This window comes from Argentina anserina, chromosome 7 (assembly GCF_933775445.1).
Source record: "Argentina anserina chromosome 7, drPotAnse1.1, whole genome shotgun sequence".
NCBI lineage: Eukaryota > Viridiplantae > Streptophyta > Magnoliopsida > Rosales > Rosaceae > Argentina > Argentina anserina.
This window is the reverse complement of record NC_065878.1, coordinates 15,940,549-15,965,891: the sequence shown is the minus strand read 5'-3', so window position 1 is coordinate 15,965,891 and position 25,343 is coordinate 15,940,549. Positions and strand designations below refer to the sequence as shown.

Below are 25,343 nucleotides of genomic sequence, written 5' to 3'. Positions count from 1 at the left end.
AACATAAGTCTTCACCTTTTCCACTTTGGAGTTTGATTTTACTTGATAAGGTGTAATAACTGTGTTCTTTTACATGCTAAATCTAGGAGCTGAAGGTTAAGCCTTGCCCTGTGGTCTTTGCTCCGGCGGTCCAAAAGCTTGCATATTTGAGTACTGTTGTTTTTCAGGTAAACTTCTTTCAGTACTGCTGTTTCATATTTGAAGCTAAAGAATTTCTCCAGTTCATGTACTGCAACATCCATTTATTGGAGTTCCTGAAGTGTAATGTGGATTGTTGTAGTATGGATCATGTAGAGAACTTGAGAGGTTAATGATTGTTTTTCGAAGATTAGTATAAGAACATAAATAGAACATTTGTTTTCAAGACTATGATGTTTTAACAACTGTTGTGTGTAAATGTTTGCAATGTCCTTGGTTGAGTTATGCTTGCTACTTACTGAGAAAGTGTTTAAGCAGCACCTGCACATGTGATGGGTGCTTTTGTTATGAATCATTGAGCAATTTTGTAACTATTACGTGGTTTGTACCTTTACTTCTAGGAACTGAGTTTAGAATGATCATGTGGTTCATTTTTTTTGATGAATTTTGAATATGATCTACATTGTTGTTTGCGTATTTTAAGCTCTAAATTCAGAATGTGTAAGAGTGTTAGTTGTCAAGCCTGAATTTTTTTTGTGGCATAACCTTTTTCCTATGTGGTTGTTTGAGTGGGCTAGAATAAGTGTAGCTGTGGATGATGGTTAGAGCCAAAGTTGGTACCTGGTATCACCTTCCAACCATGTTGATGCAGTTGCCAAATTAATTTTAGTTTTTATACCATATTAGGAAATTTTTTTTCCACATTCATTTCAGAGCTTAGAGTTTCTGTTATTTAATTATTTCCATGCAATCTTGTATCATCTCTTTGTGCTTTAGTCTGAAACATCCCTAGATCAGAGTGAGTAACACTGCATTGCCTCCTTTGTTTGTGGAATGTTTTATCAATATCTGCTTTCTGAAACATGAACCCAAGTTTTATAAAACATTGATATTAGCTGTCAGGACCCACAAATTAAATCAATGTGAGTGGCTTGTACAGCTAAAGTATTCATCTTCATGCTTACTTAGGGATGCTTATGTTTTGTTTGAAAGCATATAGACACCTACCCTGTAATGTTCTGACATGATTTATAAGGAAGGCGTCTTCACCAGTGGGATAGGTAGATACTAGAGAAATACCCTTAATTGGTGAAAACACAAAATTTATTGAAATTTTCTTCTTACTGTGGCTTTGAGTTGTTAAATGGTAACTCTGTTAAATGGGGTTGCAATACATTCAAGAACCAGGGGAAATGGAGACATATCAAGCCCTTGAAGCTGGTATGATTTTGATTTGTTTTCTTAACAAATTAAAGATTAACTTTGTTTATTTAATGCTTTGAAGTTGATATGTATTTACATTCTTCATTCTTCTCATTAATGTATTTTTTTTCTTGGTGTAGAACATATAAAAGAGGCTCTTAACAAGGCAACTACTCCAACTAGTGCTGCTTGTGCATCTACATCTGCACCAAGTGTGAGAACTACTAAAAGTTCGGAGGCTTCAATTTTAGCCCCTACAACTACCAACAATAGGAAGAAAAGGCAGAAAAAAAATTAAATGTAGAGAATCAGAAGCATTTGGGAAGGTATGAAATGAAGATGTTATAGATGATTAACATTGTAATTTGCTATGCTTTCTTGACTATTTGACGAGTTTGATACTATGGTTTGTTATTTTGTAATCTGGTGAGTCTCCTTAGTTTACCACTAAGACCGAGTTGAGTGAGTTTAATACTTTATGAAGGAAACTTGAATGTTGATTGAATGATTGTAATTTTGTAATCATGAAGCAAATTACTCTAGATAATAGCACTATTAGTTGATTTACTTTGTTACAGACTTGCACAATTGCACATTGCCAATATCATCAATAAACATTGATGTTTAATTGTTTATACAGAGTTTCAGCTACAGTTTTTTTTGGAACCGTTTTGAGACCAGAACCGTAATGGAACCGAACCAACTGGTTCCTATTATGAAAAATAGAAAAACCGAACCGTTTAAATAATACGGTTCGGTTTACGGTTCCACATATTTTTGGCTGTTTTGGAACCGTTTACAGCCCTAATCAAAATCCCTCAAATACAATAGGCAACAAGCTTGGTAATTTAGTTATAGTGTAAAAACCTAATTACAATATTAACACTATTAACAAAGACACGAGAACATTCACTACCTCAGAAGCTTTGGTAGCGAATGACATGTTCACATGCTATAAGAGTTGGAGGAGGTTCATGTAATTGAGTTTTTTCTTCTTTCTTCTATATATGGTAGTACTCCAACGTACTACAGGAATGGTCGAGTGCAAAGTTTGCGAGGAATAGCACAGCACACATGCAAGTCTTGTAAACACAATACAACTCGTATAAACATGAAGCAATCCAATTCATACACCGATGTATAACGGTACGCCGACAAATCCGACCGCACAATCCTACCACCACCACATCGTGCAAAAGCTAACAGCCCCTGCCAGCCGTTCAGCCATTGTTATATGGTATACATCGATGTACCCCAGACGAACCCCTCAATATCAAACTCGTTAACTTTATTTTTTGCAGTCTTATCAGCATACATATAGATATCATACCTTAAAGTTCTTTTGGTGTTGATATTGCATGTGCATACTAATTGAAACCTATACTCAAAATGGGATTTGCGTATAAGGAATCTTATTCCGGCCGGCAGTAATTTCTCAATGGTCATCGACTCATAGGTATACTAGTGTAAATTAAAGCATATCATATATATTCTCATCACGCACTGTATTCAATTCTGATTTCAAATGATTCTGATTGATTTATTATAATCAATGGATTCTGAAAATCCATAGATTATTTCAACTCCACATAGGTTCAGTCAGATTTCATTGTATTGTATTTACCAGATTTGTCTTGATTTGCTTGGATTTCACAAGTGCATGTATGATTTTTATATTATTATTAAATAATAAAATATAGAACATGGAGAATTAATAAGTTGGTTTTCTTTTTTAACAAATTACAAAATAATAATGTATTTTATAAAATAATAAAATTATAAAAACAACCAAATATTATATAGTGAAAATTGCAAAGACAGTTAGAAAAGTACATTAAGAGGCTGCATACTCATCCATTCCGACCTCATTGTCATCATAGTCTTCATGATCTCTCTCATTCGCATTGTCCTCATTATTTTCATTCGCATTTCCTTCAATATCATTGTTATCTTCTTGACTTTCATTATCACCATTATGTGGTCTATCTTCCCACATAGCTTCAGCAATATTAAGTCTCTAAGCATTAGCTTCTGCTCTTTGTTGTAGTTGACTTTGAGAAAGTAGTTCAAGATTCTCGTCTTCCATATCAAATTCTTTATCATTTTATATTTCAGGAGAAAATTAATCGGAACGACATTCTTTATGCATACATTTATGCATACATGTTAAGCAATAACAAACATTCCTATGTATTATTAGGGATTAATATCTCATTTTTACATAATCCTAAAGTCACATGAGTTTGATTCAATTTTATAAACTTTCATAAACATCTATAAAATAAAGGTACAAGGTCAATATCACAAAGGTGCAACTATCTTGAATGAGGATCAAAGATATAATAACAATTTTATAAACTTTCACCCAATTAACATTCAATAGTATTCTAAAATCTAAAATTTGATTTTTTTTAGCAAAACAACTATTAGTACAATTATAAAAACAACCATCATTTCTTTTTTGCCTACAACAATTATACCAAATCACAAGAAAAACCCATAAAATTGATTTGAGCAATTAAAATAAAACACATGATTAAGAACATAAAATTTTTCGATCTTATTGAGAGAGAGAGAGAGAGAGAATACATCAAAATCTCATGTCTAGATGCTTGATTTGTAATAAGCATGATATAGTGTAAAAATACTTCAAAATCCAACAAAATCAACTAATAAATGAAATCATTCAAACTCAATCGATTTTTGAATACCACCCGAATTCATAGGAGTTTTTGAAATCTTAATTGAATACCTTGAGATTTTAATGGATTGTTTAAAATCTTAATTGAATACCACAAGATTTCAAAAGATTCTTCAAATACAAGAAAATTATATAGAATCCTAATTGAATACACCCCCTAAAGTTCGCCCTTCAAGCAACAGTATTACACGAATGCTATAACTTATGTACAGATATATTCAGTCCATAATGCTTTGCTTAATTCGGTAGTATCCAATGTTTGAATCAGCAAACAACATACTTATACATCATGCATGAGACGGGTACAACTCAACCATCGTTTTCTCCTCAGAATTCTGGAGAAAATAGGGTCCTTGGCTTCACCATCAGTCTGCAGAGGAATAATTTTATGATAAAATACTAGTCACTCCACACAGTTTTACAAACTCGACAATTTACTTTTTCAAGTTTTAATTTTAACTTATCACTCCTTATACTTTTCAAATTCGAGCAATCTAGTCCTTCCGAAATCTTTCCATTCAATTTGGGTGTTAAGTTCATCCAATTTATGTTTGCCCAAAAAAAACTTAACACTCAAATTGAATAGAAAGATGACATAATGACCAAATTGCTCGATTTTGGAAAATATAATATGAGTGATCAGTCGAAATTGAAACTTGAATGAGTAAACTGTCGAGTTTGTAAAACTATGAGGAGTGACCAATATTTTGTTCATAATTTTATTAACACTCTGACACAGACCCCTGAATTTCCCTCCACATCTTTCCTTGAATACTTTCCTCACGTGTAACATTTGGTTTATCCATCAAGCTGATTTTGTGGTGCCAAATTATTAGAACAGAAATCACTACACTACCTAACGAAGACAATTATTTAGCAGGCATAAATGCCGATTTGCACCTCAAATTTGGCTGAAATTGTCAATTTGCACACCGAACTTGCATTTGAGTCAATTTACCTCCTAAACTTGGTAAAAATTGCCGATTTGCACCTCATCCGTTAAATTTAACTGTTTCTATCCAATTTTGCGTCACATGTCATGCATTTAAAGGGTAATATTGTCATTATATATTTATATTTTTCTTAAAAACAAATAAAAATATTTTTTTAAATGAGGATTATTTTGTTAATCAAATTATTTATTTACATCTTTTTTTCTACCTACTTAACCCTACTTTGAATTATATATTCAATATACCCACCCATTCAAATATAGTGTGTTGTGTATAAATATATTTTTATATGTACACATTGTTGGATGATGAACAAAACGAGAATAATAACGACATAATAGAACAGAACTTAACCGTTTATTGATTGATAATGAGGTCAATATATATGCATTACATAACCACAATCTCATAGGATTCGGAGTCCTAATCTATTACAGAGATGCGAATATATCTCTAATAGAAAACCTAATAAGGCTAAGACACACACAATGGTAGAATAATAATTCTCTCGGAACACACATTTATTTTTAATTTTCAATATATTTATTTATTTATATTTTTTCTAATATCTTTTAACATACCATATCACATAAAATAATAAATATATAAATCAATAACATGTTTCGGAAAAACAAACATTGTAGTAAGTGTTCCTCTTAAGTAATTTTATTAATTTTATTAATTTATTTCATTATTCAATATGAATAAAAATATAATGACAATACTACCCCTTAAATGCATGACATGTGACGCAAAATTAGATAGAAACAGTTAAATTTAACGAATGGGGTGCAAATCGACAATTTTTACCAAGTTTATGAGGTAAATTGACTCAAATACAAGTTCGGGGTGTAAATCGGCAATTTTTACCAAGTTTAGGAGGTAAATTGACTCAAATGCATGTTCGGGGTGTAAATTAACAATTTCAACCAAATTTAGGTGCAAATTGGCATTTATGCCTATTTAGCACTCACCCACTTGTTTTTCTTCATATGTCTTCTTGTTCATCCCCACAATGATGTTCCTGGCCTTTCCTTTTCTCTGCAAGTAAATCTTACTCTTTCTGCTGCACAGTTACATCCAATATAAGCTACAGTAATGAGAATCTATACTGTTTCTTCGAATTCAACAAGGTAGAGTTATAAAGTGCATGATTATTCAGACAATTATTATGCTACTCTCGATAATTTTCCAACATGCATGATGTAAACTATGATATGATCGTGTTAATTGGACATTCGATGCGGTAGAAACGATTAGCACAAAAGTGCAGATATTGTACAAATTATGGTGTTGGCATTGTTTTGTAATACTGTGATAGCAGTACTGAACTAGCTAGCATGCATGTAGTGATTGGTGACACTTTCGAGGTTTATGAATTATGATATGCATGGCTCCAAAAGTTGTATACAGTTCATTTGATAGTTCAGCTATATGCGTGTCTATATATGCGTATTGATGATAGTACATAATCTCTGGTGCTAGTAGTTTAGTACGTACGTAGATTCAATAATGCATGCCGATGTACTCCCATCAACGATTTATATTTCAACCTAATTCACAGAAGAAATGATCATCTTATAATTATATTCCAAACCTCGGCTGCTTAATGTGAAACCAGTAATCCTAATTCTCACTGTATTTGGATCCTTCAGTGATGGATACTTCAATCCTTCATGTGTTCTGGTTAAATTTGTTTGATGGAAACTATACATGCATGCATCAAATTTAAAGCCGCTTATTTTTGCAATTGTGATCGACATCGTCTTAAAGAAGCCATTATTTGCCACAATATATAATGGTATTGGAACGTTGATGTAATATGCATCGTGGTCTCCATGTCTCTCAACAAAATTTAACTGGGAGATTAGGACTGATAGCACGTACGTCTTATGATTCATATCCATCGATCGATCGAGTACATGATTACCTTTGAAATACAGTGATCGAGTGAGGAGATAGGTTTCGATCTCCACCTGTTGTTAATTAATTGGCTTAGTGGTACGGTACTGCAGAAATGAAAATGTCGAATCAGAGGTGGAGTTCCGAGTGGCTCCAACGTTAGGGTTGAGGAGGAATGTTCAGCTTAATTAGTAGCAAATTAAAGTCAGCTGATCGACATCTCCCAGGTATATATCTTCAGACTCCTCCAATCTTTGACATTATCTGACCAGAGACTGACCTTATTGGAACATTGTATTTCTAATCCCTCGAACTAGAGCTTCGATACTAGGCGAATTATGGACGTAAAACCTCAAGTCAAACCAACATTGATATTTGATAACGAAATGATTAAGAAAGCCAACACTTACTGTACCAAGTCCCTAATTTCGATCCTTAATTAATCCCCGTCTTGTTGCAACCTTGCTAGCTATATATATATGTCTCACTTACTAGCTCGGCATAAATGCGCCCACATAGTGCCAACTGATATGAACTTAATCAATTGAAAGCTCCAAAGAACGAATGCATGCAGCATAAAATTCGCGGCCAAGATAGGCACACAGATCAACCGGCATGCAGCATAAAATTCGCACATATTTCGGTCGTGACATCGACTGCAAGAGAAATAGACAATTCCCGCATAACCTCACAAAATGGTGGTCCAAGAATAAACTACTTACAAAACGGTGGTCCAACAATAAGCGTTTATAATTCATGAAGATAAACCAAGCAAAGACTGAAAAACTTGTGAAATATCTAATATGCGAACTGAAGGAGATACGAGTTCTTTTAGCAACCATCAAGCCTCGTTACTAGCCAATTTGTTTAAGTACTTACGTACGAATATAAAATTAACATTGCCTTAAGATTATAAAATATGTAAACACGTTCACTTTGATAATTAAATTTGATGGTTACGTACGACGACTTATATAGGCAATCGATTGATCTAAAAATCTATTAACCCTCTACTTTTCGAATTGACTCTAAGATAAATCGTCGTAATCATCATATTTAATGATATAAAGTGAAGGCGTATAAGTACTTTAAATGTAATGTTAATTTTTGATCCGGCACGCAATATGTGTTGGAATGTTATCCGAATATTAGGGATCAGGCAAGGGTTCTAGTTGTTGAAATTCATTGTGTGTTTGATAATCGATGTGACAATATCTGCAATTTAAAAAAGAGTGATTAGCCTTACAGCCCTTACTGGTGCAGTTTCTCTCTACGAGTTAAGAACGAGCTCGTTGTGTGACTCTCGAATTATATATATATTCACTTCAGCTCTTCTGATTAACCCGGTGACCGATTTTCACCACTGATATCATCATTGACCAAACTTCAGAAAGTGCCATGTCTAGCTGACATGCATGCAAAAGCTCTAATATTCGATCATAGGCTGGGGTTCGAATTTTTCCTTTTTATTTCTCACATGCATGCACGCCTACACTGGCGAGCTGTTTTCTCTCATGTCTTAATCGCGATCCTTTTTGCCTATCAAATCTACTTTATATGAGTCGGCATGTTAATTAATCATATACTAATTTGTTCGAACTCTTTTGGTTAAGAATCTTCGGTCACTATAAAAAAATTTAGCATTAAGACACTTTTAAATATAGTTTAAATATGCCTAATACCTATGTGGTCAATCCCTAAAATTTCACAAATCTCCCTAAATGGCTTGTTAATTATTTAATTATTAGGGGGTTGGACACATAGGTATTAGGCACATTTAAATGTGTCTTCAATGTGCCAATTGCTAAGGTTTTTTTGTAGTGTGTCCCACCTTCGTCACTCGTCTACGTACTGTGCGTATACATACTGCTGTGGATATATAATGGATGTCCCTTTGCTAGTTGACTTGAGTTCAATCGGTCAGGCAAGTATTGGCTTATTTGACTAGGTTTAAGGCTAGGTTGCACGGAATTGGATACGAGTACGTGGAAACGAAACGTTTAGAAACGCGGAAGCGTGTTTTTTAAAAATTTTAGGAAGCGGGTACGTTTTGGAAACGTCGAAAAAATATATATATATATATATATTATACAAAAAAATAATTATAATAACAAATTTTTAGTTTAAGTAACTCAAAATCTCAAATAAAAAAAATATTAAAAAACCTTTATTTTTTGGAAACTCGCGTTTCCAAAACTCATTTTTCTGGAAACACGTTTCCGGGCATTTCCGGCACGTTTCCGGGCTTTTTCGAGCGTTTTCGGATGTTTCCGTAGTGGTTCCGCTTCGGAAGCGGGAAACGTGGGTGTATGCACGTTTCCGTCATTCCTAGGGTTTAACTTATTTCGGTGATATAGGTTGAAATATCAGAGTCTATGAGTTCAGTCAATTTCTTTTGTACTTTTTCGAATCGATCATGCCGTGTAAACTAAAATTCATATTCCAATCAATTGCAAACACTCTTCAAAACCTTCTGATCGATCACGAACTACTGTTTGAAATCCGTTATGTATGTTTCTTTACATAATTAATCTACGGGTTTCATAACTTTCATTCCCATATAGTTAAGTGTACGTAAGCGAGTTCTTTTCACACTACCAAAAATTGATTATTAGAAGTAATCAATGGTATTTACACCCATTTACTGTTAGCTACAGAACCGAAAGTACTTTGACAACACTTAGATTGCAACATAGAACAAACTAAGGTTCAGTTTGGCCACGAGGTTCGTTTTGAATAATATGTGTTTGCAGATTTAATCAGCAATATTTTCTAAAAACTTCTTTTTGTAGTTTTCATAAGCCTCGAGGTGAGATTGGAAAAATATGCGTTTGTAGATTTAATCAGCAAAAGCTTCTAAAAGCTCCATTTTGCAGCTTTTATAATTTGTCTAAAAGTTTCATCGGAGTTCGTGAAATTAGGAAATAAGTTGATTCATCAAACACCTTGGTCATATTATTTGAAAATTTATATCAATAATATAGGTCAAACTCGGGACCAAACACACCTATAATCTATCTGAAAGTTGCATTGGTGTTTGTGAACTTAAGAAATAAGTTGATTCACCAAACAACTTGATCAGATCATTTGATAATTTAAACTCATAATCTGACAAAAACTTGGGCCAAACTTGCTAAGACTCTAAGAGGGTGTTCGATCTACACACTGTCAATAGTTTATTGCCACTCCTACGTGGCTATATATATTGGGAATGTGACTTATTCAACTAGAACTTGAAACTCTAAAGCGACGCAATATAAGAACAAAATTAATAGACGCAGAACAAAAAAACAAATTCAGAAAATATGGATCCTTCGGTGTTGGTTATATTGACATGCTCCATAGGTCTTGCTTCATTTGCTTCACAAGAAGAATCAGCCATGTACGGAACCTAAGATCACTGGCCTAACCTACGATGGAATTATGCATAAATTAGATAATTGAGAATATACGGCACTAATTCCATAATTATTGGTAATTAAGAAAAGTAGGAAGACATCATTTTCAACCATGTACGTAATTCATGAAATCATTTGTTCTAGCTAACTTATACTGTTTCATCTGCAAATTACTGTATAATTGCATGGCAAAATTAGAATTATTTTAGGTATATATGGCAAGTACATTCTGATCTGATATTGAAATATCTGGAATTTGTAGATGTTGGAGAGGAGAGATCCCACATCTAAGAAGTGACAAAGAAAATAAAGCTTATAAGTGGGTGGATAATAACCAATTGTACTGAGGCTTTTTGTGATTAAAACCCAACACCTGTGAGGTGGCTAAGTTGGGACAATATCGGTACAGTTGGTCCACGGGCCACGCTTGTCGCTGTTTAACATGGTATCAGAGCGGGTCCCTCTCCAGTCGCGTCTTCAATCTTTCGTGGGCCCGAGTTGGGTGCCACTTTGTCATGTCATCGGAGGATTTCCGATGGATGACCACTAAGTGTCGTTGGTTACTGGACCTTAGTTTCTTTCATCCCAATATGTGGGATGTTAATCTGTCACGTGCAGACCTAAAAATTAGGTTGCACGTGAGAGGGCGTGTTGGAGAGGAAAGATCTCACATCTAAGAAGTGACAAAGAAAATAAAGCTTATAAGTGTGTAGATAATAACCAATTGTACCGAGGCCTTTTGTGATTAAAACCCAACACTTGTGAGGTGGCTAAATTGGGACAATATCGGTACAGTTGGTCCACGGACCACGCTTGTCGCTATTTAACAATAGATTGGTTTTCAGACTAAGCTTACTGCTCAAGAGTCCCTATATTTTGTCCAAAACCTGAAATCCACAATTCCCCCTTGAGCTGGATTCTGGGAACTCAGAGCACATTAGGTTACTTAATCCGTATATCATTATTACCATCTTCTCCATTATTCTCTATAAAATTCTAATACTGATAATAAGGTTGAAAAGTTATTGGAACCTGAGGGCTAGCTGAGGCTGAGGATCAGAACACCCCAAAGTCTCTTCTTAATTAGCTGGATATATAATAGAAACAGTGCTAGCAAAATTATAATTAAGCGCAACAAACCCATCTACCTAAGTTGGTATACATAATTGGAGCACATATATCATACACCAACCACACATAAGCAACTAATTAAGCATCGTCCTATAGACATGCCTCTCCTTCTGGCCATGTTAATGCTGCTGCCTCACCGGGAAACGTACTCCAACCACAAAAGTTCGAGTAGTTGCCGCTATTCATTAGCTCCGGCAGCTCAATCTCACCCCAAAAGTCATCTGCGCCACCGTCCTCCAAAACATCACGGTGATGATCCTGATGATCAGGGCTGCTTCTAGCTGTACCTGAAGACTTCATAGCCTGTGCTGCTTTTGCTGCTGCCGCCTGAATATCCCTAGCTGTACACGTGGAGGGCCTCGGCAAGTCCTCCACCTCGTCGGGGAAGTTGAGCTGCGCTTTCGGCCCTTTGAGGCAGTAGGCCGCTACATCATACGCCTTGGCCGCCATCTCGGGCACTGGGAAGGACCCTAGCCAAATGCGTGACTTCTTGCGTGGCTCCCTGATCTCGGACACCCATTTTCCCCACCGCCGCTTCCTCACGCCTCGGTAAACCGCGTGCCGTGTGCCGGTCCGTTGTTGGGTTTCGTGTTCTTGGCTTGTGGTGGCTGGGGCAGCGGTGGTGGTGGGAGTGCTCGGGTCATCTTCAGTGAACGGTGGTTGCTCCATGTACATTAAGAGAGCATTGGCTGTCCATTTATAATGTAATTGCCTAGGCAGTTTGGTGTCTTATAAATTATAGCAAGTTCAACTGAAGTTACGGCTATGCCCTTGCCTAGGACATTAGCTGGATACTCATTATGTACCCTGCTCCCCCTCTTTGAGTGACAGTGAATTTGTGGTCGAAGGATGGACCTTTTTAATAAGGACCATATTGTTGGACTAATAATTTGATTCACTCACTTTTTGATCTCATAGTCATATTTTGACGGTTTATTTTTTAGATATATATGAATAAATCATCCATATAAAATTTCATCAAAATTGACAATCGTTAAGATATTCTTAAATGTGATTTACTCATTATGAACTCGAATGGTTTAAATTTGACAATTTTGGTTCGTTCACTCATTTGATCTATTTTAATACCTTAACGATCACTAAATTTATTTAAAATTTGTATATTTAATCTATATTTATATACATACTCTCTAAACGGTTGAAATGAAAAAATATAACAAAAAAAAATCTAATAAACAATTAATTAGAAAGTCATAAACTAGTTCTCAACAAGATGATGCTCGTTAGAAAATCTCTCGTAGAAGAAGGATAGTCTTCTACTTCTATGTACCAATGAATGCTGGATTTAATACAATGGCTAGAAGTAAGATAGGAAACTCCCACAAGTACGGAACAAGTGAAATTTTGCTAAAACAGGAAAAACCGAAAAACAAACATTTCCATTTTTATGTCAGCATGACAGCAGGGCCACCGGCCACCTAAGAAAAACCCTAGAGTTTGGACATGATATGAGAAAAGAAATTAAACGTTTCAAGATGACCTCTTCTGATGGTTTAGTGAAATGCCTCCCCTAATGTTGGAGGTTTAGTGCCAGATAATGTCTCTCCTAATTGTTGGGTTCAATGTCGAATGCCTCATCAATCTAAAAAGGAAACTCACAGCATGAATGAAGTTTCAACAAGAAGCTTACAATAAGTTAGTCGTGCTCATATGTCTCCAACCATTTATACGAAACTTTGCTCGATAATTTGAGTGATAATGTGAGTGTGGGATGAAAGGAGCATATCAGACTTTAGACTTGCTTTATGTTCTTACCTATTGTTGGCATATGCTTATGCCCAGCCATAATCAGCGCGACTATTAGCATACTTAGGCTCAAAAGCAACCCAACCCAACCCAACCCAACCCCGCAGTACAAGCAGGGAGCTAGCTACACCAACTGTGTAATGAGCCACTCCACGGCTCGAACCAACTTCGGATGCGCCCACACGCGCATCTCAAATGAAGCTCTAGAGAACACCTCAACTGGACTAAGTCCCACATCGGAGAATGAGTGAATGATCTATCTCAACTAAACTATTAAAGGTAAAAACCCTTGACCTCATAAGGTAAGCTCTCGATTACTTACTGTTACTCTGCAGAAATGACTACTTATCTGACTTAAGCATCGGAGAGTTATGCTACTTATGACAGGAAAGAGAGCAAGGAGCACAACGAAGTCAGTACACAAATAGTGGAGTATATTGACACAACGCAGTATATGACATTAACACCTATCATACGAGTCTAGGTAGCTAGGGGTACATATGATCCATAAAATAACTAACATTAATTTTAATGGAACTTCAACTTTAGACGATAAGAAATCATGATAATTATATCACATAACAACATAAAATGAATATATTAAGAAACAACATTTCACAGATAATCCGGCCTACAACTTAAAGATCAAATGGTTTCATTGAGTTTGGTTATTTATTAGGGTATAATAGAGTTGCCAATTACTTCATCAACTGCCAAAACAACCATGCACATGAACAATATTTGGCTTACGCGAGTCATTACACAAATTAACGTTGGTCCGAAAATGAAATATGGTTGTGATGTTTCTAAAAAAAGAAAAAGAAATATGGTTGTGATTTCACCAACCACCACAATGCTGGTGTTCGATCGAAAGCTCAAACCCAGCTAGCCAGTACGTTCCTATCATTTCAATCTGTTATCTTCGATATATCTCCAAGGAGTGGTCGACGATGTTCTTCTCAAGGGCATGAATTCAATTACCAACATACCCTTTTTCGACCAAAACATCATTATCATATGCTCAAATGCTAGCTAATACATATTGCTTTTGGCTCTTTTAGAAGAAGCTAGCTCTTCTTTGTGAGTTTTGGCCGGTTCACATATCACATGTTGGATGATTAGCACGGGATTTTGGTGATTTTTCTCTAGCTTTTGTCTCTTCTTTTCTTATGGGCCTTCTGGTACATATCGCAATCTTTTGTACATGATATATTGGTGGTTAATTAGCTTTGGAGTGCATTTGATATTGACAGAAGGCCTACGGAGGTCCGATAATATGAGTGTCAAGATAATTAATGTGATTGATAATGACCACCATTTCAAGAAACTATGAACTTTTTAATCGCTAGGATTACTGTTTCATTCCATCATTATTATGATAATGAGACATGTTTTGTATTCAATTCATGTTGGAATGGATTGGTTTGGTCTCCCCGGTGAAATCATATATTGACTCAACAATGTTCTGAGATCAGCTGCTCAAAGAGCTTTTCTAAAGGAAATATTTGAAGAATTAATCTTCAGTGGTTACGTCTGATACAAGCTTTGTTTTAAGGTGTTACAAGGGGGAGATATGTGCTTATAGCTTGCGAATTTAATCACTCCTTCTGTTTTACCCCATATAATCTATATCTTTGCACTGTCACACTCACAGTTTTTGTCATTTTGAACGACGATTGCCTGTTTCAGATTTGTTGATTAATAGAGACCAATGAAAGTTGATTACGATGTGATATCTTTGATCAAATTGTATTTGATTTTTGTATAAGTTGCTTTGTGGGAAATTACTCCTTTCTTATCCCAATCTATTGCTTCCGCCTGCAAACGAGTAATTTCTAGAGAGGAAAATGTATCAATGCTGATCTTTTCAACATTTAATTGCTGCGTGATTGTCAAGTTGAGCAAATTTTTAGGAGAGACTGAGTTGTTCTCGGAAGTGTATCTTCTTTAGAATTCGATTGGTTCTATGATAGTCATAGGGTTTGATTCTAGTTGCTCTCTATATAAACCATCTCTTTCAATCTTTTCTTCTCATCTTACTTTCTCTTGTCAGTTCTCACGTTTTCCTTGAGTGTGCAGGATCAAGATGGTGCGTTCTCACTATCCTTCGTGTGTTGGTGGACTCAATCGTCGAAGTGTGGAGGAACATAGTCAGATTATCAATGATGTAGTCTATCGACGTGATCATGATGTTGCTCCTCCTGGATTTGAAATTCCTCCTGCCCTACAACTTCCTCCTCCTCAGCCTCTTGAGGATTCTCCTCATGCTCAACTTATGGCTGCCCATGAGACAAGTTCTAGCACCTGGTGGGGTACTCCTAATTCTTCTGGTTGGGGTCCTCTTTGACCTTCCACACACCAAGGGGGAGAACCACAAACTATCAGTTGCATTAGTTTTTTTAATTTCTGTTTTTATTTGAACCTTCTTAATTTTGCATGAACAATTTTCGGGTTTTCAGTGCATATGCACAGAGGTTGTTTTGTTCTTTTTGTTTGGAACTATGTTTGTTTTATGTTTTGCCTAGGAATTTTGTTTGTGATTTAAGAAAAGGATGGAAATTGATTCTTGATCATATCAAGAACTCTTTTGGTTTTGAACATTGGTTCAGAACTAAAAGCTTGTGAGGCTTTATTTGATTATATTGTCTGTGACTAATCTTGTCTTGCAGATACATAAATTAAATCGTGTTTATGTTGTATGTAAGGCCAAAGGGGGAGGTTGAAGGTATTATGTTTGGTGCTTCATACAACATGAGAGTTTCCTAGTTGGTTTAGGACTCTATCAGAAAAAAAAATACAGCTGATATGGTAACTGTATCTTTGATTTAGTTTTATACTTATCTATTTAAACTAATTTGTTTTTTATTAACATGATTTGTTTATTTAATTATCTAGGTTTCGAATGACAAGTGTCAATGAGAAAGGGGGAACTTTCTCTTATATATACTGAATCTTTTCTCTTTTATAGTGTGGTTTTTTTTTTCTGCATTGTTATTCTAATATTATTGTGTTGCTTTGTTCGACAGCTTTGTGAAGAAAAACCCTGATCTTGGAGTTCATATTGGCGGCTCCTTTGTGTTGGTCTATTTGCTCATAGATTGAGAGAAGCTTTCTCTCTTATTTCTACTGTGTTGATTCATTATTTTAGAGTTGTTTAGTATAGAACAAGTGAGCAATGTTTTGCTTAGTGAAGAGATTCAGTTTAATTTCTACTTGATTTTGTAACAATTTCTATACAATAGTGGATTGATTAGTGTAGACTACTTTCAGTCTCGCAGTGGTTTTCCTTGAGAAAAGTTTCCACTGTAGTCAACAATCTCTTGTGTTTGTGTTTGTGTTCTTGTTCTTATTTACAAGTTTTGTAAGTGTTTATTCCATCTAAGTACTTTTAAATTCTTAATATGAAAGTGAACTATATACTAATCAATTCTCTTCATTCTTTAGTATGCAAGTTAAACAACTTTTCAACGCCATTTTGTAGATTGATTAACATTCTAAACATTCTAAACATTCATTCTCCGCCTCTCCGGTCACCACGGGAACAACCATAAGCCTACTGCAAGTCACCAAGGTCGCCATAGAATTGAAAAAACACACTCCCCAGTCCCCAACACAGGTTTTTATTAATTTGCATTATTAGTATTCTAATTTATATATCTAGCAGGGACCCTGACATCTATATTGATTTGTGTAATTCCAGATTATCTTTCTTGGGGACGACTTGGGATTAATGCAAGAGACAAATCAATCAACAAGTCAGCAAGTAGCACCAACTACATATGATAGACAATCCAGCATAATGAGAGTGATAAACGTGCATGCGTATAATCAGTGGCGGACCGAGCAGTTTGGTTCTGGGGCATAACGTCATATTATCTTGATTCTAAGCTCCAGTTAGATCACCTATTTCGGCCAACAATTAGCATGACAACTATTAGATCACCTATTTTCTCAACTATACACAAAACTAAGTGGGTGCATGTGCCCACACTTGCTCATTGCTAGGTCTGCCAATGCGTACAGTTCTAGTAGCTCCTCGATCACTCAAAATTTCTTAGGGGAAGAGAAAAAGAGTAGTATTCACTATTCAGGACACCGTTAAAAATTACAGGTCTGTTTGAATGGACAGAGAACTGGAAGGTAGTGCAGTACTATTTTCGGTTGCACAAAGGAGGTGAGAATCTTAATTTGACAGATAGTAAGAGATGCCTCCATGCATAGATTAGTCACAGTCAAATACAGGGCCGGTCCTGTGTCAAAAATACCTCAAGACCAAAAAAATTGGAGGCCTTTAAGCTGAAGTCCTCTTATTTGTTCTTTTTTTAGTCCCAGGTTTGAAATTATATAATCGCGAGGTGTGTGTGGTGAATGTGCAGTAGAGACAGCATAGCCATAATAAGACCACTTATGCGGGAGACATATCTGCATTTCTTCTGACACTAAGTTAATTTCGAGAACAAAATTTCTTTAAGGGAGTAGAGTGTGAGTCCTGCAAATTTCTTTTTTCTTTTCGGCATTGTTGTCACATTAACCGACATTTTTTCGAGATATCAAATTTTTTGTTTATCATTTTTGTGTTAAACTACTTGTCGTCACGAACGTGGAGGTATTCGCGGAATATTTTTTCAACGCTCGGTTATTTTCTACTTATGTACGAAGTTTACGATTGCTTAAGTGACATTTTTAAATATTACACTTTTTACATTTTTAAATCTCATTCCTTGATCTTCATCATTTGATTTCCGTTGTTGAATTTAAAGTAAAAGGAGAGCCTAAGGTGGGCTCTCCCACACACAAGCTTCTCTCTCATTTTCCTTCTTTCTTTTATTTCTTCTTCTCTCCCTCACTCGTCATTCTCTTTGTTTGAAACAGAGAAACCCAGAGACTGCGACCTTTAACCGTCTACGCCACCGCAATCCGGCCACGTTAGGATTGCCACCACCGCCATTATCTCTCCCTCGACGAGCTCTACACAACCTGGTCATAGCATGTGAGATTTGAGCCAATCTTTATCCCTTTGAAATTGGAGGCCCTTAATTTTGGAAGCCCCAGGCCCAGGCCTGCTTCGCCTTAAAATGTCGGCCCTGGTCAAATATAATAGGTTTATGGCACATGTACATCGGAAATTTCTTGTCAATGGAATCTTGTCTCTCAGCGGAAAGGAATACTACCAAACTAGCCTTTGTACGTGCTAGCAATTACTGTAATTGGAATGTTTCCAAGAGATCGATTCTACTGCTCTCTATTACCTGATCTCTATTATCAATTTCTGATTACCAAAGGAAGTGATAGGAGCACTTTATGCAACGTTCTTAACATGTTTTTACATCCAGTTTTACTTTGCTTAGCTCTTATTGTTGTAGTATTGAGTCATTTAGTCAAGTTAGGAGTATATGGTGGCGTTGGTTGCATTTTGGTATTAAAACATGTTGAAAACACATAAATTATCGAGAGTCCAATTTAGAGTATGATTCCTTGTGTAACTAGGAAACCTAGTTAAATTAGGAGTCTTCATTAATCGCAATTTCTATAATATTTGTGATATATTGAGAATCCTACTTGCATTTGGAATCCTTTTTAGACTAGGAAACGTATCATTTGGGAAAATCTTACTTGAACTGAAACTCTTATTCCGTAACTTTCCTAATTGTACTTTCATACTCCGTAACTTACTTGTCTTTATTCTTATCTTTTATTATTTTCAGATTTTAAAGATGAGATTGTGTAGCTAGAATGAAGAAAAAATAGAGAAAAAAAAGCAAATGAAGAAAATAAAGAAAGAGACACCTAAAAAAGAGAAAAATAATTAATTTATCAAATGATATTGCACCCATCAATGACGAAAATTAGTGAAAGAAAAAGAGAGAAAAAAATTGAAGAAATAAAGGAGGGATTAAGTAAATAAAAAGAGATAATGCAAGAGAGAAATAATGAGACACCTAAAAATGAATTTATCAAAGGAGATTACACCCACCAATGACAAAAATAAGTGAAAGAATAATAGAGAAAGAAAAAGGAAGAGATAAAGGAGTGATTAAGTAAATAAAAAGAGATAATGCAAGAGAGAAAGAATGAGACAACCAAATTAAGGGACAAAAAGAAGGAATTGATCAAAGGAGATTGCACCCACCAATGACAAAAATAAGTGAAAGAAATTGAGGTGAAAAAGTCCAAGCTATAATATTCAAGGAGCCAAAACTCTTCTATAAATATCAGATCATTCACAAAGAAAAATCATCAATTCTCCTTAGCATTCAAGAGTCAAAGCTCTACCAAAACACCACCATAAACTTCACTCACAAATCAACCAAGTCGTCCACCCTAAGACAATCATCATCTCCACCAAGTTTCACATATTGCAGTCATACCTCTAAGGTTCCTACAACGTATGATTCTCGCAACTCATCTCTATTGCTTTGTATATTTGTGTTAATCTACAATTCTTTGTCTATGAAGATTGTAAGTTGTTGTTTATGTGGAAGTATTAGTTTTGTATTTGTTTTAGAATTTTCATATTGTATTTTAGATGTTTTTGAGACTATGCCGAATCTATGTTCTTATAATTATTAAAGTTTGTATTTCTATTGTTGCGTTATACTCTTCTTTTACTTACTCTTAGATAATTTTTCAGATATATGCATACGAATTTAGTGCTTGAATGCAGTCCATACAATTGTATTTGAGTGCTATCTTCATCATCCATATTGGCACAAATCGAATCATGCCCTAAGTAGGTTCGGTTTGTGTTAATTAAAATGAGAAATTCTGGAAATTTACATGTACCTCATGGTGAGTGACGCCACTGTGAAGCATGTCTCCAACATAGATTTGGTGTTTAAATGTAATCTTGTTTGATTTATACCATAAGTGTTGTTAAGTTTGATTGCATGCAATTTAGGTGAGGCCCAACTTAAACGTCAATAGAAATCTTACATGATTAGATGTTCCTCTAAGGCTCTAATTGTATTGGTGTCTAAAAGTATGTAATCAGATGAATTAGAATGTACGATAGAATCAAACTTGTAATTATGTGGTGTATTGGTGAATCTGGTTTAGTTTGGTAAAAAGAAGTCGATCATATATATAATAATTTAGGTTTTATTTTAGTAGTTAATAATCAATCTCAAATCCATCATTATTTGTTAACACTAAAAGTTTAGAGTTTCATTCAATTCTACAGACTGAACGATCATTGCTTATTATATACTAACGATGACATTTTACAAAGTTAATTATACACGTCTTACAACGCTTTATCAATAATTATCAAAGGAAGTCATTCATTGATAAGCAGAAAATTTATCGAAGTAGATCTGCATTATATTCTGTTTTTGGTCATAGACATGCATCATTTTCGAGTAGCGAGAATTAGCTGGCGTGCATGCATAATAATCGATACGAAAACTAACGCGGGGACTGGAACAGCCATTTTCAGATGTAGTTTCGTATTTTCTAACATCACAATGAATTATTTCAAATTTTCAATTATGCTTTTGATTTATGAACTGAGCTTCCCGCTGAACTGTTCAAAAGTTCAAATAGAATCCGCATGCGGTGTCGACCCTCCTCAGTGGTGCATGATACTTTTTCACTTGGTCGCTGCAGAGCTAGCTTGCTAGCTAGCGCAGGCTTTCCTGTTTCTTGATGACTATGTGGTAGTAATACTTCAACCTCCAAGGGTTTTTAACTTGGCTGTCGTCCTCACGTTTTGTGTTAAGCATGTATATAAGGAGAGTGTATTTAGCACACCGTTAGAGTGCAGGCACCAGCAGCACGTGGGCACGTGTCCCGTTAATCACAAAACGGACGTTAGCTCCGATGTGGAAGACAATCACTAAGTTATGGAGATTTTGTTCTTTATAACCTTTGAATTCCTATCTTCTTCACAGTATCAAACAAACAACTTCATCTTATCATACTTCCTTAGTTCCTCCATTCAGAAAATATCCATATTCCATAATTTTTCATTTATTATTTTTATTTTGTATTTGCACCCTCTGAGTAGAGGACAAGATAGCTCTCTCTCAGTCTCTCACTCACCAATTTCTTTCCAATGGTACAATCCATCAGTATTAGGAAAAACTCATAAAAAGGCGTATGTGAAGAAGAACATAAAATTTGGTATGATTGTGTGTCGGTGAATCCAGGAATTAAGGGAAATTTTTATCCTTTTTGTTGGGTTGCATAAACGTGAAGGCTACCCATAACTAATTAAGGTTGTATGATGATCATAAGCATGCAACCCTTTTCTTTCCTATCATCCCAGAAACCATCCATCTTCTTCCTCTTCAATCTCTCTCCCTCTAATCCAATTTTTCAGTCCCGAATGCTCAGCGCCAAAGCGGAAGAATCAGCGGCCATCATGAAGGGGGCGATAAGAATGAGGATTTGGGTGCAAGAGGGTGTTAAAGTTGACCATTCCTATACTTTTTTTATGACACGCGGAATGATTCGAATAGCTGGGTTTTTTTATTTTAATAGGTGCGTAGAACCACGCGCGCTAGTGGTCGTACTCGAAGGTGTATAAAATCCGCGTCCGTAATAAGTGCCTATGTGAGAGATGAATATGAAAGATCGATCTGCGGTAGCAGAACATGTATGTAAAACAGTACAAGCCTTATCTTTCATGATAGCAGTCTCTCAAAGTAAATCATTAGCTCCTTGGCCTTTGGATTAGGGGTGGCACTTAAGACCGAAAAACCGAAAATTGAACCGAAAAAACCGGACTGAAACCGAAAAAAACCGAACCGAACACAAACCGAACCGAACACAAGAAAAATCGAACCGAACCGAATTAATCGGTTTGGTTTCAGTTTGGGCACATAAGAAACCGAACCGAACCGAAAAACTGAATTATTTATAAAATAATGTCGTTTTACGTTTATCTTACTGAATATTTGTTTTGATTAATGTGATTTTAGGTTTATATTATATATAATTATATGTTTCTCTTTTGTAGTGTTATATATGTATATATAATCATCTATGTTTATATGTATGCCCATATATGTATGTTTCAAATAAGTTTGCTAAAACAAACACACATATATATATATACAAGCGGATGTGTAATTACTAAATCCGCTTTAATATGAAGCAACTATATGAAGGAAACTTCTCAAGATCGAGCGACACCAGTCGATATGATTGATATGTATATATAGTCACATTGTAAAAATTTCATCCAATTCAGACCTCGTTTAACCGTCGGAATTTCCGGTAAACCGAAACAACACTAATATACCCTAAGTTAGGACCCATTACCAAGATGCGAATGATAAAAGTTGTTTACATATTTGAAGTCACATAATTTTTTTCATCGATCGTGCGTGGACGAAACAAGGAAACTCATTGGGCAAACTCCCGGTCAATGGGGGTTTTATTATGTGAAAACGCATGTTTTTTGGTTGACCGTTGGTACGGACGGTCAAACCATGTTCAAAACGGACGAAATTTTAACGGTTCCCTAAATATATATACCGATCACATCTACTGGTGTCGATCGACCATATTTCAAACTGGAGTTGTCGATCGCTGAAGTGTCCACTAATGTACCATAACCTTTTTTATATTAGGGTTATAATAAAACTATCACATTATGAAGCGACTATATGAAGGAAACTTATTGGAATTGATCGACACCATTCGATGTGATCAGTATATATATTTAGTGACCATTTTAAATTTCATCCAATTCGGACCTCGTTTGACCGTCGGAATTTCCGGTAAACCGAAAACAACACTAATATACCCTAAGGGAGGACCCATTACCAAGATGCGAATGAGAAAAGTTGTTTACATATTTGAAGTCACATAATTTTTGTCATCGATCGTGCGTGGTCGAAACAAGGAAACTCATTTGGCAAAATCCCGGTCAATAGGGGTTTTATTATGTGAAAACGCATGTTTTTTGGTTGACCGTTGGTACGGACGGTCAAACCAATTTCAAAACGGACGAAATTTTTACGGGTTCCCTAAATATATATACCGATCACATCTACTGGTGTCGATCGACCATATTTCAAACTGAAGTTGTCGATCGCGCGAAGTGTCCACTAATGTACCATAACCTTTATATTAGGGTTATAATAAAACTATCACATTATGAAACGACTATATGAAGAAAACTTATCGGAATTGATCGACACCATCCGATGTGATCAGTATATATATTTAGTGACCATTTTAAAATTTCATCCAATTCGGACCTCGTTTAACCGTCGGAATTTCCGATAAACCGAAAACAACATTAATATACCCTAAGGGAGGACCCATTACCAAGATGCGTATGAGAAAAGTTGTTTACATATTTGAAATCACATAATTTTTGTCATTGATCGTGCGTGGTCGAAACAAGGAAACTCATTTGGCAAAGGCCCGGTCAATGGGGTTTTATTATGTGAAAACGCCTCTTTTTTTGTTAATCGTTAGTATGGACGATCAAACTATGTTCAAAATGGATGAAATTTTTACATGATCCCTAAATATATATGTTGATCACATCTATTAGTGTCGATCGACAATATTTTGAAACTAGAATTTTTTTAAAAAAAAAATTAAAAATTTTTTTTTTTCAAAAAAACAAAACCCGAAAAAAATCGAACCGAACCGAACCGTTCGGTTCGGTTTTCAGTTTGCCATATTGAAAAACTGAACAGTAAATCAAACCGAACCGAAGTTCAATTTCAATTTGGTTTACGGTTTGACCCCAAAACCGAACCGTTTAAACCGAATGCCACCCCTACTTTGGATATGTTACATAATTAATGTAGTACACTAGCGCGCCCTAGTACATCAAACACGGTTCAAGAAATCAAAATATTCATGAACTTTAATTCCCTAAATCCCCTGAGAGTTGTTCTCCATACTCAGTCGTGTGGCTACGTACTAGCATGCGTTGGTACTTGAAATTATGTGAAAATACAAGATAGAACAACAACGAGTAATAGCAGCGGAATATATAGAAGAATTTTACTTTTCTATTGAATAAACGATATTACAATGATTACACCTTAATCAATAATAATGTTATTCTCAAAAGTAAAAATACTTCTTACTTGATAGTCACAATCAAGTATGAAACAACCTCACTAAGATCGTTGCTTCAAGTGTCGATACAACCTCACTAAGATCGTTGTAGTCACACGGATGATCAACCTCACTAAGAACGTTGATGTTGCCACTAAGGTCTTCAATGGAGTCACAAAGATCTCCTAGCGCTAAGCTTCCATTTTTGTGAATTTTCTTCTTTTTGGTTTCACCTTCTTTCTCCTCTTTTTTTTTCTTGTTCGTGTATCTCCTAGAGGCATGAAAACCTACTGCATGTATACATCCCATATATACCAGCCACATGTATTTCCTAACCCTAGGAATTAAACCTAACTTCCCTTCCTAATACATCTCACATAGAAAAGGAAAAAATCCATATGAATATGGAATACACCTTTTATTTTGAATCTTTTTCTATAACAATTCCCAAACACCATTTAACTAAATATATATTCCCAAATATATATCAATCTACCCATAATCAAATCGGTGGAGACTTCTTTGGTAGGAAAAACAAACCATAATCTTTTCCTAGTCCAATTAGGAAACAACTTCAATTCTCCTTTTGCATATCAAATCTTCATGACTTGTCCTCCACACGTTTGGATCTTCATCAACTATATGGAGGCCAATATATGTACCTTCAATCTCCCCATTTGGCCTTACATGCAACTTTCACCATCAAGTACCTACACGACCACCATGAACAATGTAAGTACAATTTGTTTTTCGATAAACAAACCTCAAACATAAACACTAATGTCGTAGGGACTTGATTCTCCCCCTAAGTTGATGAAGCCAAAGGAGGAGAAAGTAATCTGAACATCATCCTCTTCTATCTCATGACGAGTGCTCCTTACTCCACTCATGATAAAAGACTGCACACTTAACACACTATAAGGAGAACATAAGAGATAGCAATATAAGCTTCAGGTTTTATTTCCTTGACTAAAAGATATACACGCAAGAGAAAAACAAAAAAACAAAAAACAAAAGAAAAAATATTTATATAATACAAATTGATTTCAGCTAGGGTAACCGGACGGACGGACTCAGCTTGTTGATGACGAGAGGCAGCTTCACGTCGTGCATCCTCTGTGT

At 35.5% G+C, this 25,343-nt stretch overlaps 1 protein-coding gene across 1 annotated transcript; it reads right to left on the bottom strand.

Annotated features, from left to right (window-relative positions):
* Positions 1 to 11,457: 11,457 nt before the first annotated feature.
* LOC126803084 (ethylene-responsive transcription factor ERF023) lies at positions 11,458 to 12,101 on the bottom strand. The gene has a single exon (XM_050530836.1). It carries the CDS (start codon positions 12,099 to 12,101, stop codon positions 11,517 to 11,519), a length of 585 nt encoding a protein of 194 aa, XP_050386793.1. The 3' UTR covers positions 11,458 to 11,516.
* Positions 12,102 to 25,343: the final 13,242 nt, after the last annotated feature.

Excerpts from the sequence above, each read along its gene's own strand:
- LOC126803084 (XM_050530836.1), bottom strand. The coding sequence starts at position 12,101 with ATGTACATGGAGCAACCACCGTTCACTGAAGATGACCCGAGCACTCCC.